At 38.6% G+C, this 21621-nt stretch overlaps 1 protein-coding gene across 3 annotated transcripts in view; it reads right to left on the bottom strand.

Moving 5' to 3' along the window:
- The window catches only part of LOC130906121 (seizure protein 6 homolog), a 227229-nt gene that overhangs the window by 6355 nt on the left and 199253 nt on the right, over positions 1 to 21621 (bottom strand). For all 3 annotated transcript variants that reach the window (XM_057820079.1, XM_057820080.1, XM_057820081.1), the window contains exons 10-15: positions 11371 to 11567; positions 6884 to 7078; positions 6617 to 6808; positions 2005 to 2199; positions 230 to 268; positions 13 to 121 (exon numbers count right to left, since the gene is read on the bottom strand). In XM_057820079.1, coding sequence (XP_057676062.1) covers positions 13 to 121; positions 230 to 268; positions 2005 to 2199; positions 6617 to 6808; positions 6884 to 7078; positions 11371 to 11567 — 927 coding nt within the window. The remainder of the gene's footprint in view (positions 1 to 12; positions 122 to 229; positions 269 to 2004; positions 2200 to 6616; positions 6809 to 6883; positions 7079 to 11370; positions 11568 to 21621) is intronic.

The raw sequence follows: 21621 nt of genomic DNA, 5'->3' as shown, positions 1-21621 counted from the left end.
ACAAGCGCTTACTTTGTTGCACAAACATAAATCCCGAGAACAATCACCAAGATAATTGCGGTTGGGATAAAGACAGCCAGTGTAATATTGGTTCCTTCGTCGCCATAATTGTTATTGACAACTGTGGGGTCAGAACACAAGTGCAAAAAAAGCGAAATGACAGCTCCGCAAATTATCACAAAAGTGACAGTGATGCATTGTTGTGGCCATTTTTCAAAGTGTGACTCACGCTCCAGCCTATCTTCATATAAGTATTGACGCGATGAAGCTGCAAAGAGACAATTAGTCAATGTTTGGTGCATTTCATTGTTGCTACACAAAGCAAAGCAACACTTGAGCAATGAAAAACTGTATTTTCCAGCAAAAAAAAAAAAAAAAGTATTAAATCAATCGCTTATGAAATTGGAGACAGAGCGAGAAGCAAAAAGTGGTATTTGCCATGTGGCAAAAAGGATTTTGCCATGTGGCCTTTTTATGCCATGTGGCAAAATTGATTTTGCCAAGAGGCAGTTTTTCTTTGCCATGTGGTATTTTTTTTTTGCCACGTGGCAAAATGGATTTTGCCATGTGGCATTTTTTTGCCATGTGGCATTTTTTTGCCCTGTGGCAAAATTGATTTTGCCAAGAGGCAGTTTTTCTTTGCCATGTGGTATTTTTTTTTTGCCACATGGCAAAATGGATTTTGCCATGTGGCATTTTTTTGCCATGTGGCAAAATGGATTTTGCCATATGGCACTTTTTTGCCATGTGGCAAAATGGATTTTGCCATGTGGCCTTTTTTTTGCCATGCGGCAAAATGGATTTTGCCATGTGGCATTTTTTTTGCCATGTGGCATTTTTTTTGCCAGACGGCAAAATGGATTTTGCCATGTGGCATTTTTGTTTTGCCATGTGGCAAAATTGATTTAGCCATGTAGCATTTTTTCTTTGCCATGTGGCATTTTTTTGCCATGTGGCAAAATGGATTTTGCCACGTGGCATTTTTTTTTTTTTGCCATGTGGCACTTTTTTTTGCCATGTGGCATTTTTTTTGCCATGTGGCATTTTTTGCCCTGTGGCAAAATGGATTTTGCCACGTGGCACTTTTTTTTGCCATATGGCACTTTTTTGCCACGTGGCAAAATTGATTTTGCCATGTGGCATTGTTTTTGCCATGTGGCAAAATTCATTTTGACATGTGGCATTTTTTTGCCATGTGGCAAAATTCATTTTGACATGTGGCATTTTTTATTGGTAGGTGGCAAAATGGATTTAGGTTTGTGGCATTTTTTGCCGTGTGACAAAATTGATTTTGCCATGTAGCAGTTGTTTTGCCATGTGGCAAAAGTGATGTCACCATGTGGCATTTTTTTGCCATGTGGCAAAATATATTTTGACATGTGGCATTTTTATTGGTATATGGCAAAATGGATTTTGGTTTGTGGCATATTTTTTTTGTATGGGGCATTTTTTGGGGTATCTGGTATTTTTGCAGGCCACGCACGTCCAAATTTTCCATTCACTTTAAATGGCAGAAAAACATGTGTGGCTGTGATTTTTGACTATACACTTACCATTAGAGCGCATTGACATTCAACTGGCATCCAAGTAAGGCTATGCCATCGATGGCTATGAACGTCCAAATTTTCCATTCATATTAAATAGCAGAAAAAACATGTGGCTGTGATTTTTGACCATACACTTACCATTACAGTGCATTGACATTCAACTGGCATCCAAGTCAGGCTATGCGACTGACTGCTATGCACGTCCAAATTTTCCATTCATTTTGAATGGAAGAAAAACGTGTGGTTGTGATTTTGACCCTACGCTTTATACTACAGCGCATCTTTTTTGCCACATACCAAAAAAAAAAAAAAAAAATGCCACATGTCAAAATATATTTTGCCACATGGCAAAAAAAAAAAAGTCACATGGCAAAATCCAAATTGCCACATGGGAAGTACCACTTTTCGTTCTCGGCCCTGCTGTGAAATTGTCAGCTTCAAAGCATTTGCTTTTTACCTCGACAAGCAGGCGGCGTGCTGTTCCACTGCGAAGGATGCCCGGGAATGCAGTAAATGGCGGCCTGCCCCTGCAGCTCGTAACCCGGGTGGCAGGAGAAGGTCAGCGTCTCACCTGCTTGATAAAAGGCCTTCTCAGAACTTAGCGCACTGGTGGAGGCGGCGCCGGGGTTCCTGCAGGGCTCGTACTTTTCGGCTGAAAGACGGAACATATGCAAATATTGCTGCAGTTCTTAGCAAGAGATGGCAACAAAAGCAGTCTCAAACAGCGGCGCAGGAAGTCACTCACAGCAGGGGGTGCTGAGGATCTTTTTTTAGTTTATCCCATCACAAAACAGCGGTTTCGGTCCAAATTTGTCACGCTCGCGCGCTTTCTCCATACAAGGCATTCACTAGAGCTGGGAATCTTTGGGCACCTAACGATTCGATTACGATTCAGAGGCTCCGATTCGATTATAAAACGATTATTGATGCACCCCCCTCCTTTATTTATTTATTTATTATTTTTTTAAAATTTATTTTAAAAAAATGTTTTGTACATTAGTTCCAAAATTGTTCAAAACTCCTCTCAGGCTAAACCAAACTACTATTTCAGTATCAAGTTAACATATAACAGTAAACAAAAATATAAAAAAATAACAGTAAATAAAAAAACTCCAGTCCCCATTCTGTATCAGCAGCTTTAAACTACATTCAATTAATTTAATGTTGTGAATCAACTGTTACAGTTGTTAAAATTGCTCCCGTTATTCCATAATTTCCCTTCTGTCTACTTTTGTCAAAGTTTTAAAACTATTTCATCATTTAAAGATAGATTCAAGACAAGATTCTGCCGATGTAGGAGTATTTTAGATAAAAAGTTAATTAGGTTCGCTACAACAGAGCCTTCTAGAGAGGTCTACTGCTTTAAGATGGCGGCTGTTAACTTACGCCGGAAAGTCTGTCATTTCACATCTCTGTTCAATAATACATGTTCTAACACCGACGTCGTCTGTCATTTTGCATCTAGTTCTATATGATATCTACTGTAGCCGTACGTTTGTAGCAACTAGCAACTGGTTGTTGTTTGTAGCGGCTGTCGGCCGCAGTCAGGTATGATTGTTTTTTTATCTAGCAGCATGAGTTGAACCTGATATTTACTCTCGGTCATTTCCTCATTGCGTCCCAAAGACCGCCCTGACTGTGTTTTACTTCCGCTTTACCTGGTATAATTCAATAATCAGAATTTGGATATTTGTGAATCGTTCTCGAATCTTCCACGGCCGAATCGTGAATAATCTAAGAATCGGAAATTTCGCACGCTTCTCGCGTTCACAATGGCATTACACACGCACGCTGGATAGTTTATGTACTACTACTAGGCTTCTACAAAGACAGCGTTCTATTTCACCTACAGTGTGTGTTAGAGTTTTTGTACTGGAAATAAAAGTGCCCTTGTATTACAATGCAAATCCCCGCAGCTAGAATGCACAATGACACACGAAAACATTTGAAAACTAAAAGGGCCAATAAGCCTCTGTTTAAAACCATCCGATTCACAACACTAAAATTGCACACAAATATCCAACAGGGTTCTGTAGCTCAACAGCAGCAACAAACAATAATATGGCTACAATGCAAGCATGTCTTACCTATTTGAAGACACCAAAGGACAATCATCTTTATTTTCGACCTCGTATTGAACTTTTAAAGAAAAAAAAAATCGCTAATTCGTTTTTGTGCCATGTTAACGCCTCCTCTGTCAACAGTTTACTTTTCCGTTCCAATAGCAAATTATTCACCGTGACCCGTTAGCAAGCAAGGTGTCAGGTGGTGTTGTTAACAACAACAAAAAAAAACTTTTTCAACATATATGTTTAATCCCCAAGTTAAATATGCTGTGGTTTCAACATGTTTTATTTATTTATCTAACAACAACAACAGAAAAAGAATCTACTAGGGGTTTAACTAACAATTATCTTTCATAATCGATTAATTGACCAATTAATTAATTGATTACTTGATTAATTGCATGAATGTCACTTTTTTAAATTACCTTCACAGCTTAAGTTGAAGTTGCATTAGGCATGCTGTCACGAACAATGAAGACAAAATCCAACTTCGAAGCACACTCTCTTGTATGACAATTAACAGTTTTAATAGGAGTTTGTGTTGAGACTCTAAGCTGTTATAGGAATGTGTTTATGTGTGTGGTTTCTATATAAAAAGGAATTTACAATCAACTTTACTATCTAACAATTAGTCAAGCGCTTCTCTAAAACACAGTACAAACGTACGCTTAGGACACTGATGAACAAAATTGCTAACTAGCTTAGTGCTCCATGATAACTTGTAACATCTCATCAACAAATAATACAAACAATGCAACTGGCTTCATTAACTCACCTTTGACGGAGACACACTGGCTCAAACTACGCAAAAGACAATCAAATTCTCAACATTTGATAATATTGATTCAGCAACCCAACCTGAGTGTAGCAGTGAACTCGCTCTTTCTCCAATCACTGATGCGCACTTAGCCGCACGTTACACACAAACAAGGACCCAAACGGGACTGCTCAGAGCTGCCGGCAAAAATCGATTATCAAATTCGTTGGTAACTAATTTATTAATCAATTTACTCGATTAGTTGTCGCAGCCTCATTAACAAGATAGTTTAGATAGCAAAATGTCTGAAAATTGGCAAAAATGTGAATTGTTGTTTTCCAAAGTAAAAGCAGATTTTTTCATGTACTACTTTGACTTAACAAAATTATCATGAAAAATCTGACAATATTTACAACTGAGAAGGTATATACAGTGCTGGCCAAAAGTATTGGCACCCCTGCAATTCTGTCAGATAATGCTCAATTTATCCCAGAAAAGAATTGCAATTGCAAAATGTTTGGTAGTAATATCTTCATTTATATTGCTTGCAATGAAAAAACACAAAAGAGAATGAGAAAAAAAAAAAAATTTACATTAAACTCCAAAAATGGACCGGACAAAAGTATTACCACCCTTTGAAAAATCATGTGATGCTTCTCTAATTTGTGTAATTAATAGTACCGGTTACTTACCTGTGGCACATAACACAATAACTAAATAACACTTGCAGCCAGTTAAAATGGATTAAAGTTGACTCAACCTCTATCCTGTGTCCTTGAATGTACCACATTGAGCATGAAGAAAAGAAAGCAGATGGAAGAACTGTCTGAGGACTTGAGAAGCAAATTTGTCAGCAAGCATAGGCAATCTCAAGGCTACAAGTCCGTCTCCAAAGACCTGAATGTTCCTTTGTCTACCATGCTCAGTGTCATCAATAATTGTAAAGCTCACGGCACTGTGGCTAACCTCCCTAGTTGTGGACGGAAAAGAAAAATTGACAAGAGATTTCAACCAAAGATTGTGCGGATGGTGGATACAGAACTTTGACTAACATCCAAACAACTTCAAGCTGTCCTGCAGTCCGATGGTACAACAGTGTCAACCCGTACTATCCGTCGCCGTCTGAATGAAAAGGGACTCTATGGTAGGATACGCTGGAAGACCCAACTTCTGACTCAGAGACATAAAAAAGCCAGGCTGGAGTTTGCAAAAACTTTCCCCGAAAAGCCAAAAATGTTTTGGAAGAATGTATTCTGGTCAGATGAGACAAAAGTAGAGCTTTTTGGGAAAAGGCATAGAGTTTACAGGAAAAAAAAAACCCAAGGCCTTCAAAGAAAAGAACACGGTCCCCACAGTAAAACATGGCGGAGGTTCCCTGATGTTTTGGGGTTGCTTTGCTACCTCTGGCACTGGACTGCTTGACCCGTTGCATGGCATTATGATGTCTGAAGACTACCAACAAATTTTGCAGCATAATGTGGGGGCCAGTGTGAGAAAGCTAGGTCTCCATTAGAGGTCTTCCAGCAGGACAATGACCCAAAACACACTTCAAAAAGCACTAGAAAATGGTTTTAGAGAAAGCACTGGAGAATTGGCCAGCAATGAGTCCAGACCTGAATCCCATAGAACACTTGTGGAGATATCTGAAAATGGCACCCTTCAAAACTCAGAGACCTGGAGCAGTTGGCCAAAGAAGAATGGTCTAAAATTCCAGCAGAGCATTGTAAGAAACTCATTGATGGATACCAGAAGCGGTTATTCGCAGTGTCTAAAGATTGTGCTACCAATTATTAGGCTGAGGGTGCCAATACTTTTGTCCGGCCCATTTTTGGAGTTTTGTGTAAAATGATCATGATTTACTTTGTTTTCATCTTCTTGTGTTTTTTCATTGCAAGCAAAATAAATGAAGATATTACTACCAAAGTATTTGTAATTGCAATCATTTTCTGGGAGAAATTGAGCATTTTCTGACAGAATTGCAGGGGTTTCAATACTTTTGGCCAGCACTGTATATGCTAGAAATGGAATTTCGAAAATTTAGACAAGTTTATGGTGGAGAAAATCCTAAAGGATTAATTGGTTATCAAAAGAGTTGTCGATGAATTTGCTAATCGATTAGTTGTTGATTAATTGTTGCATCTCTAGAATCTTCCAAAACACTTTTTCTCCCCAACACCAGGGGGTGTTGCAGCATCCTCAGTACCCCCCTTCCCGCCCCACTGGTCCAAAATCTCAGTTTGACTTACGAACACACTTTGGCGGCCGATCGCTCCACTTAGGTTTGGCAGAGTCGCGGTTGTAGCAGGTAAGCGAGCTGCTGCCTGACAGAATGTAGCCTTTATTACAGTAATACTGCACTGAAGATCCAACAGCAAAGCGGGTGCCTGTGTTCACCCGCCGACTGTGCTCCACATTTCCCGGGTCCTGACAAGTCATCACTAGTGGATAAAAAAAGGCAAATATTAGGAGCTATTACTTCACACTTTATTTTCTCTGCAAGCACACAAGCTCACCTTCCTGACATCTGGGCACATCTCCGCTCCAACTGAGATCCCATTGGCACATGAGGATCTCTGAGCCCGCCATCTCAAATCCAGGGTAGCACTGGTATGTGACGACGGTGCCGTGGATGAGGTCTGGGTGAGATGTGCTTTTCCAGCCGTTGGTAATCTCCGGCAACTCGGAGCAAGTATCGTTCCTTGGCACCTCTGTTGATATCGGTCAGGAAATAGTACAATAAAGAACGGTGTGAAATGTCAGTGTTGTCGTTTCCAACTTACAAAAACTTCCTTTTATATCATTCTCACGCTAAAAAGATGGTACTTTCTTGATCCATACAGTACCGTCTTGCCAACCTCAACTGTCCAACCACTTCCCCTGGCATCTGATGTTCGAGCCAATCAGGGGAAAGAGGCGTGGACAGGAAGCAATTATCTGCTTGAATACTGCAGCGCAATGGAAAGCGGTACTTGTAGATCGGTCAATTTCCCAAGTTTTTCATGGAACATGACTTAAACTAGAACTACCAAGGGTGGATCAGTTGATACAAATCACTTTTGTAACCAGAGAAGGATCATTTGACCCTAATCAGCATATTTTTTGTGACCCAATTAGCATCTCGAGTAGTTGCAGGGCAGGGCTGCCTTGGCTTTGTTGGACAGTGGACTGCTCAGGCAGGCAGTCGGGCGGACAACCATTTTACATATTCCAAAAGCAGCAGATTACCTACTGAATGTACTGCATACTGAAGCTTGTGTTTGCTGTGGCAAAACAGCTGTTTGTGCTACTGTGGAAAGTTCTTTGGTATTTGTGTGCTTCAACATAATACACTGTGAACCTTGACAACCAAATGTTGGACTTGTCAAGACAAAGTGGGATTTGTCCCAGATGTTTTAACACTGAATTTTCTAAAATGTAGACAGTCTGGTTTAGCTACAGCTCTGGATGCTAGTCATACCGCATGGCCCTCTCATTTTTTTCCCACTAACCCAGGAGTTAACAAGTCTGGATTGGCAAATATTCAAGATGGTAATTGCAGCTATCCAGAGTGAAGCCCCCACCCCTCTTCACACCTACGCTGCTTTATTGCTTGTTTGAGTGGTCTATTGTTTGACAAAGCCAAGTAGTCAGTTTTTTACAGTCGTATCGGTTTATCGTTCTCAAGCTTACTAAAAGAGCCGCATGCGGCTCTTAAACCACGGGTTGCTGATGCATAACACAACCACCCCAACTACTAGTACTGCTAGTGCGCCTTATAATGCGGTGCGCCCTATACATACATAACAGTTTTAAAATAGGCCATTCATTGAAGGTGCATCTTAACCCCCTTCCAGATTTATATGCCAGTAAATTCCAGTGTAAAGTGACGTGGGACACACCCGCCTCATGGCTTCCAGACATGGAGAGATGTCCTGGGAATCACCCAGGTTGGACTTTCACAGAGTTGCCCAGTGTTGGCCCGCCATGATACAGTGTATCTCAAAAGTGAGTACACCCCTCGCATTTCTGCAGATATTTAAGTACATCTTTTCATAGGACAACACTGACAAAATGACACTTTGACATGATGAAAAGTCATCTGTGTGCAGCTTATATAATAGAGTTCATTTATTTTTCCCTCAAAATAACTCAAAAAATAGCCATTAATATCTAAACCCCTGGCAAAAAAGTGAGTACACCCCTTAGAAACGACATCCCTAAGTGTCTAAATTGAGTACTGATTGTCATTTTCCCTCCAAATGTCATGTGACTCGTTACAGGAGTGCTATCAACATTGCTGCAGAGATTGAAGAGGTGGGGGGTCAGCCTGTTAGTGCTCAGACCATATGCCGTACTCTGCATCAAACTGGTGTGCATGGCTGTCACCCCAGGAGGAAGCCTCTTCTGAAGTCGGTACACTAGAAAGCTAGCGAACAGTTTGCTGAAACCATGTCAACAAAGCACACGGATTACTGGAACTATGTGCTATGGTATGATGAGACGAAGATTAATTTGTTTGGTTCCGATTGTCTCAAGCGTGTGTGACGGCGACCAGGTGAGGAGTACAAAGATTAGTGTGTCATGCCTACAGTCAAGCATGGTCCTGGGAATTACCTCTTTGTCCTCTGAAAGACCATGACATCCCAACAAAATGTTTACTGCATATTGAATGTGAATGGATTCACCGAGCTGGTGTTAAAGTCCGCGCAAGTTGATTCGATCTTCACATTTCTTCCTCCCGAGTTTTTAATTTCCGGAAACGTATGAAGAAAACATCCTTCATGTGTTGTAATGTCTAGAGTCGTTTCTACAAGTTCCAAAAAAGCAATGTGTGATCGGCATGTTCGTTTTTGAAAGATTACCGGCAAAAAGTAGCACAAATTAAGTTGTTTCTATGCGAGGGCGGGTCTATAATGTCCCACTTCGTCTTTACTTCCGCTTTACGATACGACGTCACGGTCTAAAAATAGTATGTGTGTGGTACACCATTTGGACATTTAGGGATGTACGTAGTTCCCATGCGGTGTACTCACTTTTGTTGCCAGGAGTTTGGATATTAATACCTTTATTTTGAGTGGAAAATAAATGAACTCTATAATATAAGCTGCACACAAACTACTTTTCATTGTGTCAAAGTGTCATTTTGTCAGTGTTGTCCCATGAAAAGATATACTTAAATATCTGCAGAGGGGTGTACTCACTTTGTGATTAGAGCTGAAACGAGTACTCGAGCAACTGGAGTAACACGAGTTAAAAAACTGATCCGAGTAATTTTATTCACCTCGAGGAATCGTTTAATTTTGCCAGCTCTAAACATCACATTTTGCTCAGAGTACTTTTAATGCAGGACAACGCGCTGAGGTCACGTGCATAGAGGAAGAACCAATATAAAAAAATACCTTACTGCAGCTGACAGCCGCTACAAGCTACGCCGACGTTGCTAAAAACTACGCCCGCATGATGCTACGGTGGTAGCGGGTAGCTAAGTTCTGATGCGTCTCTTAGATATATGTAAGTAGATGCGAAATGACAGACAGGGCGGCGTTAGTAAACAGCCGCCATCTTAAAGCAGTAGACTACATAGCACTAATAAATAAGATTAACGTTACTGTCACTAGCTCACGTAACGTTAGCGCTGCTGAGGGCTAGTTTTCTAATAATTATGACCACTGTCGATGTGTGGCTAACGTGTCTTACATACAGACTTTATTTAATCTGTGAAAACATAGCGCTGTAGAGTGATGAGGGTGTAAAATAAAAAATAATGCTAACTGTCAATTTTAGCTCAGTAGCTATTTCTGGATAAAACACCAAGTAGCACTGATCCCTAATGTGCTCCAATACAGCAGGTATCATACGTACATTTATTTTGAACACTGCAAAAACTCAAAATCCTATCAGGATCATCATTTTTTTATATGATCCAGAAGTTTTTTAAGTAAAAGCAGTGAATTAGTCTTTTTTTTTTTTTTTTTTTTAAGTCACATTTGAGATTGCAATTGTTGGCTGTTTTCAACAATGTACATTGAAAATAAAGACATTGATTGAATGAAAATGGTTCAAGATTAGATGAAATGTCTTGTTTTCTCATGTATATTAATAATTGCTCTTTACCTAAAAAAAAATGTTTTATCCAATTACTCGATTAATCGATAGAATTTTCAGTCGATTACTCGATTACTAAAATATTCGATAGCTGCAGCCCTATTTGTGATACATTGTATTTACGTCATCAGCCTTCGTGCTGTGACCCGGGAATTAAACACAGGCTTTCACACATTTTGCTTCCCGTGCAAGTCCAAGACATTACACAAGGACGCGACCCGGTAAATGTCCTTGTTATCACCGTCTCGGACGACCCGGGAAATTGCTTTCACACATAAGGGCTTCCCGTTTAAATCCCGGGAATTAACCGGAGTTCAGGTATGCGTGAAAGGGACTTTATATTCCCATGAGCCTTGTAGTGCGGAAAATATGGTAACCGCGTCATATATTGTTTCAAGTGAAAGAGTCAAATCGAAGGAATTGGAACGAATGGAGAACTGGATGCAGTGTTTTTACCTATTTCTCTGATTTGAGTATTGAATATTTTCCCTTAGCTAAAATCTTTTAGAAATGTGATGCTAATCCACCAGCAGTTGATATGCACAGCAAACGACAGTGTCTCAATGCTTTGTAAAGAGAGAAATTCATGTAAGAGCAGAGATATAAATGCAAGCTTTTCTATTTGAACAAAACGAGAGTGTTTCGGGAGGCAAATGCAAACAAAGGCTGGAAATGTTTCCCGCGAGGAACGCAGCAGGCGGCTCGGCACCGCTCGACGCACATGGCAAATAACACAAAGCGTCAGGCAAAGCAGCCCACAATTAAGTGTACCCAATTATAGTGTTTGTCATTGTTATCGACCGCTGCACACCTGCGATGAGCCAAACAAACACAGCAAAGAAATCAATGCGACGAGACAATATCTTGACAATTTTTTTTAGTGCATGTTGTCGGCTTTCGTATGCTTAAATCTCACCGAAAAAGTGCACCACAAATCCATTGTTGTAGCCGTAGATATTGGTGGCGGGATCGGATTGAAACTGTACGGTGACATCTGCCATGGACGTGAAAAGCTTGAAGTGAGGACGTTTACCGCTGTATTGCCCGAGAATGTTGGCGGACAAGTCATCGCCGTCGTAGAAGGTCAGAAGGTCGTTTTTGCCCAAGTTGAGCCTAAAATGCACAATGAAATATGGATTATTTCCCTATCAACTGATATTTTTTACCACCGTGGAAAATTAAAAACAAAACAAATTGACATGTTCTTGGGCAGTGGTGGAATCTGACGAAGTAAAAGTACTTCTTTACTGTACCTAAGTAACATTTTTTTTGTGCATATGTACCGTAATTTTCGGACTATAAACCGCTCCTTTTCCCTTCATTTTGAATCCTGCGGCTTATCGTCCAGTGCGGCTTATTTGTTGATTTATTTGGGTTAGTAGGTAACACTTTATTCACAGCGATGTCATAACACTGTCATAAAACCGTCATAATTAATGAAATGACACGATCATGGGCCTCACTGAATGCTCATGTTTTAGAACAGAATAGAATAGAATAGAATAGAATAGAATAGAATAGAATAGAATAGAATAGAAAGTGTCATCCGCCAAATTATGTCACTAACTCCATTTATGTCCAGCTTGGATCTTTTAAATCCATTCAAAAGTGAGATAATTTGCCGGATAACACTAAATGACATATGTTATAAGCATTCATTAACGCCCAGGACAGTGTCATGTCATAATTATGATTGTCTTATGACAGTCTTATGGCAACACTGTCATATAAAGTCTTACCAAATACCATAACTAGCAAGTAATGAAATAACTGGAACAGAAACTGAAGAAATAATTAGCACATAACATTAATTGTGATTCTGTAGTGCTGCAATGCATGCTAGGAGGCATGTTGGACAACAAAAGTGTTGACAGCAGGAGCACTGATGGCCAAATGAAGCTTCTTGAAGCAATGACGCTTTGCAGCCAATTAGTTCAAAGCTTCATTGTGGTTTATTTGGTCTTATGGCAGTCATATGATGCCACTGTCAAAGTGTTACCGGTTAATATCTTTTGCTGTGAATTTCCCATAATACAGTGAGGACAGCTGAGGCTTATAGTCCAGTGCGGCTTATCTATGAACAAATTCCGTTTTCGTGCCAAATGTGGTGGGTAGCGGCTTATAGTCAGGTGCGCCTTATAGTGCGAAAATTACGGTACTTGAGTACGATTATGTAGTGGTACTTTTTGGAAAAGACGTGTCTCTTGCAATTGTAATGTTGCAGTTGGCTTTTAAACTTTATGCTTTCATGTACAACTTTAAATGTGCTGTGATGATATTTTGTGGTTTTGAGTACGCCACAACAAGACGCTGGATTTAAAAAAAAAAAAAAAGTACAACTTTCCAGAATATTACTAAGGGATCATTTCAGCTGGATATCTTAATCTCTATAAAGGCAAGTTTGCAGCACGGCCGAGAACGAAAAGTGGTATTTGCCATGTGGCATTTTTTTTTTTTTTTTTTGCAATGTGGCAAAAATGAATTTCGCCTTGTGGCATTTTTTTTTTTTTTTTTTGCCATGTGGCAAAATTGAATTTGCAATGTGGTACTTATTTTTGCAATGTGGCATTTTTTTGCCATGTGGTAAAAATGAATTTCGCCATGTGGCATTTATTTATTTATTTATTTTTTGCCATGTGGCAAAATTGAATTTGCCATGTGGTATTTATTTTTGCCATGTGGCAAAATGTAATTTGACATGTAGCATTTTTTGTTGGTATGTGGCAAAATGGATGCGCTGTAATGTCGTGTATGGTCAAAAATCACATCTGCCATTCAAAATGAATGCAAAATTTGGACGTGCACAGCCGTCAATGGCATAGCCGTACTTGGGAGCCAGTTGAATGTCAATGTGCTCTAATGGTAAGTGTATAGTTAACAATTACAGCCACACATGCTTTTCTGCCATTTAAAATTAATGGAAAATTTGGACGTGCATGGCCGTCAATGGCATGGACATGCATGGCCTGCAAAAATGCCATATACCCCAAAAAATTGATGCACACAAACCAAAATCCATTTTGCCACATACCAATAAAAATGCCACATGGCAAAATCCATTTTGCCACATGGCAAAAAAAAAAAAGCCACACAGCAAAATCAATTTTGCCACATGGAAAATACCACTTTTGGTTCTCGCTGTCTCTCCAAGTTTGTCTGTGTGGCTGTCTGTGTGTTTGACCACATTGCAGGTCGGAGTCTTGCTGTGGACCATTTTTTTCCATTTCCACCACAGGTTTTCAACAGGGTTGAGATCTGGGATATTTGCAGGCCATGCCATTGACTGGATGAGTCTTTCTCCAAGGAGTGCTTTAACAGTTTTAGCTCTGTGGCATGATGCATTGTCATCTTGGAAAATCAGAAACATATTTTCAATTGAAGAGATAAGAAAGCTGTCTAAAATTTCAATGTAAACTTCTGCATTTATTGAAGATTGAAGATTTATTGAAGATTTAACCACAGCCATCTCCCCTGTGCCTCTGCTTCACATGCAGGGAATTTTGACGTTTACTTCAGGCAGTCATCTTTGTAAATCTCACTGGAACAGCACCAAACAAAAGTTCCAGCATCATTACCTTGTTGAATGCAGATTCTTGACTCATCACTGAAAATAACCTTTCTTGAAGAAAGACTTATCTAGTCAGTGCCATGGCCTGCAAATAGCCCAGATCTCAACCCTATTGAAAACCTGTGGTGGAAATTGAAATACATGGTCCACACCAAGGCTCCGACCTGCAACAATGGTCTGGCAACTGCGATCAAAGAGAGTTGGCACCAAATTGATGAAGAATACTTCTCATGTCCATGCCTCAGAGACTGCAAGCTGTCATAAAAGCCAGAGGTGGTGCTACTAAATACTAGAGATGTGTTTTGATTAGTGATGCACGATAATGCATTTTTCAGCCGATAACCGATAATTTCCTCCTCGTTCCAACTGATAACCGATAATGTCAAGCCGATAATTTTATTAAAAGATTCATGTAAAATTTTAAAGTATACACAAGAGAAAATATTACTGTGCAAAAATAATATTGCTCTTTTTTTTCCAACATCAAATGTGAACAAGTAGTAAATTCCAACATCTAAATAAAGACAGATTGTCTGACATTGTGTAATGGTAAACTTTTGGCAACAATTACTTACAGAGTAAATACATAAGTTGCACAAAAATTGCTTTAAAAGTAAGCCATTCCTAAAGTATAACATTACGACACAGCAAAAACACAACTCCTTAAAACTAGTTAAATTCCCTTGTTTTCAGGGTAAATCTATTGGAAATAAGTTATATTAACTGCCAGCACTTCAAGTATATTTCACTCAGATTTCTTGAAGAAAAATGGCCAGCTGAAAATAAGTTTAACAGCCTTATTTTAAGCAATAAATTATTATACATAATCCTAAAAAAAAAAAAAAAAAAAACTTGTCAGAAATGTTCTTTATTCAAGAATATGTATGGTTCAAAACATTATTTGAAAGCAATTTTTTCTTGATTTAGGTGAAAAATGACCATATATATATATTTTTTTTTAGATGTTTGGGCTTCAGAACAAATGGCAATATTTAGTTCAAGTAAGTGGAATTATCTGGCAAATTCATCTGTGTTTTATGGCCGGCAAAACGGCTGAGTGGATTTTGACAAAATTTTACACAGTTTTATTTTATGTGTCTAGGAGTGTTGTTAGAATTATTTGACCTCTGTAGGCCTCCATTTAGTGTGGAAAATTCATTCGAAACTCCACAAATTATCATAGAAAATGCCAATTTTCACTTTTTCACCCGAGCCACACTAAGTCATACTGCTCAATAAATCCATCTAGTATACATTAAAAAAAAAAAAATCATGGAGAAGCCCGGATTTCAAGGTTTCTTATGTATACATTGAAGGAATCTGACCTTTTAGCAGATTGCCGGAATCACGCCAGCCGAACCCGCGCTGACGCAGCTCCAACGACCCGGGCCGACGAGACCCGACAACCCTGTCAAAAGGCCAAACTCCGGCCGTTCACCTTACTCTTAACTAGAGGTGGGAATCTTTGGGCACCTAACGATTCGATTATGATTACGATTCAGAGGCTCCGATTCCATTATAAATCGATTATTGATGCACCACAAGCCCCCCCCCCCCCTTTTTAATTTTTTGTACACTAGTTCCAAAATTGTTCAAAAATCCTCTCAGGCTAAACAAACTACTATTTCAGTATCAAGTTAGCCGTTAAAAACAGTGAATAAAATACTCAAGTCCCCATTCTGTATTGACATTCAATTAATTTAATGTTGTGAATCAATCGTTAAAATTGCTCCCGTTATTCCATACTTTCCCTTCGGTCTACTTTCGACGTGAAAGTTTTAAAACGGTTTCATCATTTAAAGACAGATTCAAGTCAAAATTTTGCCGATTTTTTTTTCGGGATAAAAAGTAATTAGGTTTGCTACATCAGAGCCTTCTATAGAAGTCTACCGCTTTAAGATGGCGCCTGTTTACTAGCGCGGGAAAGTCTGTCATTTCGCATCTAGTTCTTGGTATATGATCTAACATGGCTGTCATCTGTCATTTCACATCTAGTTCTAGATATATGTGATATCTACCATAGCCGTATGTTGCCGTATATATGTAGCAACTAGCAACTGGGTGCTGTTTGTAGCGGCTGACGGCCGCAGTCAGGTATTTATTTATTTTTTTTCTATCTAGCGGCATGAGTTGAACATGATATTTACTCTATGTCCGTTCCTCATTGCGTCCTGAAGACCGCACTGACTGTGTTTTATTTCCGCTTTACCTGGTATAATTCAATAATCACAATTTGGATGTTTGTGAATCGTTCTCGAATCTTCCACGGCCGAATCGCGAATAATCTAAGAATTGGAAATTTCGCACGCCTCTATTGCTAACACTAGCGAAGATATGCTTTGCCCAAAGGTGGTACTTTAGGCTAGTTGTGCTTCGATGGAAGGACAGTTCATCACAGCAGTATGTGCACACAACTTTTGTTTTATCCAGATTTCCATTAGGCAATGGAATTTGCCATGGAGCAGTCCTTGGTCATCATCCTCACTCATCGTGGCGGGCTGCATTTTGTCCTGCATTGCCGCGCGGAGAACGTAAACATCACCGTGTGGGACTACGGGAGGCAGTTGTGGCCAAACTTAGTGTGAGCGGTAAATTGCGTTATTTTTTTTTAATGCGTTAATATTTCCAGATTAATGATGGTCGTTAACGCGTTATTGTTGACAGGCATAATATATATATATATATATATATATATATATATATATATATATATATATATATATTAGGGGTGTCAAACGATTAACATTTTTAATCGAGTTAATTACAGCTTAAAAATTAATTAATCGTAATTAATCGCAATTAATCGCAATTCAAACCATCTATAAAATATGCCATATTTTTCTGTAAATTATTGTTGAAATGGAAAGATAAGACACGAGATGGATATATACATTCAACATACGGTACATAAGGACTATTTGTTTATGATAACAATAAATCAACAAGATGGCATTAACATTGTTAACATTCTGTTAAAGCGATCCATGGATAGAAAGACTTGTAGTTCTTAAAAGAGAAATGTTAGTAGAAGTTGTAGAAATTTTATATTAAAACCCCTCTTAATGTTTTCATTTTAATAAAATTTGTAAAATTTTCAATCAAAAAATAAACTAGTAGCCCGCCATTGTTGATGTCAATAATTACTTACACAATGCTCATGGATGCTGAAGCCTATAAAAACTCCGGCAAAACTCCGAAAAACACAACAAGTACACCTTTCACTGTGCTGTCATTTTAATCTGTTTGAGCGGGGCATTTGTGCGTTAATTGCGTCAAATATTTTAACGGGATTAATTAAAAAATTAATTATCGCTCGTTAACGCGATAATTTTGACAGCCCTAATATGTTGATATATATATATATATATATATATATATATATATATATATTTTTTTTTTTTTTTTTAAAGTCATTATTTATTTATTTATTTGTTTTTCAAACTGCATTGGAAAACAAAATATGGTCACCCTAAGTAACTTATATGCTTGTAACTTGTCTTCATGGATTCATGGAGGCACAAGTACTGCACTTTTTCTAAATGGCTCCGTTTTTATGTGCAATCGGGGCCTTGAGACCAAAAACTACTATCCTGGTTCTGCACAGACACAACCCAGGATATCGAAATGGCCTTCATCACACATTATTCAGTACAGTAGTTAAACACGAGCAGCCCCTGAACTGGCCTCACTATAGCAACCTGGCATTGACTTGACTGAAAGCCGTTTCCGTTCATTTCATGTTCTCACTTCTAACGACAATTTACTGTCATGCGGTGCAAAGCAATTTTCTAGAAAGCGCATTTTCTCCCTTCAATGCTGTGCGGGACTTTGCGTGTTTAGCTTGAGGGGTCTTTTGGGGGGGAAAAAAAATCTATTTTTGAATAACAATGACATGGGCTGAACAATGTAAGTGAGCCTTTTGAATGTGACCTGCCACGTCTAAAGAGGCCAGCATTATCTAAGAGTCTAAATTGCTCTCAGTGTCACGCTTTGAAAAGACAGTATTGCAATATTTCTCATATTTGACAGCTAAATTGCTGGCTTGGCGCTCACAGGTTACGGTGTAGTGCTGTTAGCTTCCACGAGAGGGCTCCCCGAACCCAATGTGTGCAATGAAAAGCTTTTAAACACATTCCCTATTGTGGAAAACAGTACTGTACTGTTTAACATTTTTATAAAGCCTTGTGCAGGTGCAGATCAGCTGCAACCTCTCGTCTGCCGCCATGCTAATTAGTGAGGAGCCAGCCCTCCTGTTTGGCCCAAATTAATCAGTCCTCATTATGCACGCTGCTCCTCTGTCACTTTCAGCACAAGCACAGTGATGAATGATAATACGGAAAATGTTCTCATTAATGTGGGGAGGTGTGGACCACCTCTCCTTTAATACAGAGACAGTGTTGCCAGATTGGGTGAGTTCCCGCTGGCTCGGGGCGGGAAAAAAATGCTTTGGGCGTGTTGATCAAATTTGGGCTAATTTTAACAGAATTTTGCAGTTCGTTTTAACAGTACAATATGTGTGGTGTAAGCATGCGCGGAGTTTGAGGGGAGGCAGACGGGGCAGAGACCCCCCTCTCCCCAGTGGCCGAAAAATGTAATTGCATGCAATTGACTTGCCTATATATGATTTTACAATAAAGACCTAGCCGGTAAAATGTTGTCTATAAAAGTTGTAAAGCAATAAAATAAACAACAAAAATGAATAAAATGAACAATGATCTTACAAACTATTTCATGATGGGTGAAAATTATTTTTTGAACAGATCATGGGACTACCACCTTAGCTTTGGTTCGCCAAAATTACACCTGAGTAAGCAAGATGGATATTTAGAATTTCTTTAAACCTAAGCTTTCAAAAGCTTCAACAACAACTGAGCTTGAACTGAGGATTGAACTTAAGATGTATATATACATACATAGATCTAATAAGTTAATTTTATTGCTGACACTGCGTTTCAGGGTTATCAACATTTCACGATCATCAACTCAGTCAATGGCTCTAAGTTCACCTACATTGCTTTCTTACAACAGTATCTCAGTTGCTCTAATTCAGTACTTCTGAAATAGTGGGGCGGGGCGGGGCGCCCCCCCCCCCCCCGGGGGGGCGCAGAGTGATGCTGGGGGTGGCGCATGTGACCTTTGGGAACATACTTTTTTGCCGAACTAGAATAAAGTGTAATTGCACATCTGCTGAGTGGGTGGCGCTCTCATTTTCAGCATGTGCGCAGTATTTTTGAACCAGACAAGAGCACACAGCAAAGAGCACTGGAGATATGAAAAGCTAAGACAAAGAAATATGACGAAGCGTACATAGCATTTGGCTTTTGACTTTTAGTACAGTGGGAGACTAGGAAAGACCAGTCTGTTTACTTTGTCTAAAAATGTTCGCAGCGGACATATTGTCAACAATTGTCCCGTTTTGTCAGTGTTACATCAGTAAACCAGCGAGCACTGTCAGCATCACATAAGGTGGCATACCAAGTTGCTCAATGCAAAATAACCCAACACCACAGCAAAGGAGCTGATACTGCCTGCAGCAAATATAAAAACTGTTCCTCTTCCAATGACACTGTCGTTTTTGTTCTATTAATTTTTGTTTTTTTTTTCAGTCTAATGGTTTGGCATATTGTCCTCTTGAGTTAATGTTGCTAATCAATTTGACTTTCGGATTTTTTTTTTGATTTGATTTGATTTTTTTCAGTATCAAATGGTCAAAAAATGTATCTTGAGTCTATTTTTACAGAATGGATGTGTTCTTTTTTTAACACTTTATTTTTTCTTCTTTAATATTAAAAAGTACACAATGTTATGCAGAGGTGTACTTACATTATAATAATAAGAATTCTGTAGACAAACGATAGTACAGTATATTTACAGTGGCGGCAGAGAGTTGGGGGGGGCACGGAGCGTTTACGTCTTCCTGTGGGGGGGCGTAACAGAAAATAATTGAGAAGCACTGCTCTAATTGTATCTGGCATTTTAGTGCCTCACAGTGTGTGGAGATATGAACTGCATGCTATTTCTGATTTGTAGGTACAGTACATAGAGGTTTCCAACTATTTCTAACGAACATTGACAGACAAGCACATATTGCACACTGTAGAAAAAAAAAAGGTTCGGTCAACTCAAAATTTCAAGGCCAGAAACTTCGATAAAATTTTCAGTTGGAAAATTGAACTAAATATTTTAAGTTTTGCTTCTGAGTTTGCTTAACTCTGAGTTTTGATTTTTATCAACAGTGAGTTCTACTAACTTACAATTTTACACTGTAATAACTTCAGCTAACTTTCCTCCAAAATTGGAGTAACTTATAATTTTACATTGTAATAATTTTTTATTGTTATTTGCGCTAACTCGCTCCAAAATTCTACTAACTGATAATTTTACATTGTAATAACTTAAAGTGTGTATGACACCAAAAAGCATGTTTCTTTCATATTTCACTCGGTGTTTTATGCTCCTGAATGAAATGGACCGCTTGGACTTGTTTGGAAGTGATCGTTTTATATATTCAATTTTTGAATCCCGCGCCATGAAAATGAGTGACTTCCGGCTTCAGTCTCAGGTTTAGGATGATCGGCGAAGACAATCGACAGCCCCACCGCCGTGTGATATGATTCGGGCTGGTTTTGTGTGATTTTTCGCTATGACATAAGCTGCTATTTAAGACTTTTTTTTATCCTGTCTTACGCACTTTAAATGTTACTGGTGCTTACTCTCGCCTAAATTCTAACCTAATATTTTACATTGTAATAAAATTAAATCCTTACTTCTACTAACTGTCCTGTACATTGTACTACTTTATAATTTTATATTGTAATGACGCCACAGAATGCACTTTAGTTGAGTTAGGTATAGCATCTACAAGGACAGCGCCAACTTGGTGATTATATACACCAGGGGTCCCAAAACTACGGCCCGCGGTCCGAATATGGATTTTGATTTTTTTTTTTCTTCTTCCAATAGTGTTATTTATTTCCTGGCTTTTTTTCTGTGAAGAACCCAGAGAGGGTTATTTAGTTATTATCTATTTAATTAATAGTGGTATTATTATATGATATGATATTATATTATATTATATTTAGGGCTGTCAAATGATTAAAATTTTTAATCGAATTAATTACAGCTTAAAAATTAAATAATCGTAATTAATCGCAATTCAAACCATCTATAAAATATGCCATATTTTTCTGTAAATTATTGTTGGAATGGAAAGATAAGACACAATACGGATATATACATTCAACATACGGTACATAAGTACTGTATTTGTTTATTATAACCATAAATCAACAAGATGGCATTAAAATTATTAACATTCTCTTAAAGCGATCCATGGACAGAAAAACGTGTAGTTCTTAAAAGATAAATGTTAGTACAAGTTATAGAAATTTTATATTAAAACCCCTCTTAATGTTTTTGTTTTATTAAAATTTGTAAAATGTTCAAACAAAAAATAAACTAGTAGCTCGCCATTGCTGATGTCAATAATTACACCATGCTCACTCCCCAAACCCATAAAATCATTTGGACCCAAGCGCCAGCAGAGGGCGCCAAACAACAAAAAATAAGTAACAAGCGGACATTACACTGCTGTCATTT

Source organism: Corythoichthys intestinalis, chromosome 18, assembly GCF_030265065.1.
Source record: "Corythoichthys intestinalis isolate RoL2023-P3 chromosome 18, ASM3026506v1, whole genome shotgun sequence".
NCBI lineage: Eukaryota > Metazoa > Chordata > Actinopteri > Syngnathiformes > Syngnathidae > Corythoichthys > Corythoichthys intestinalis.
Note: the sequence above shows the minus strand (reverse complement) of the source record. Positions and strands in the feature narration are given on the sequence as shown.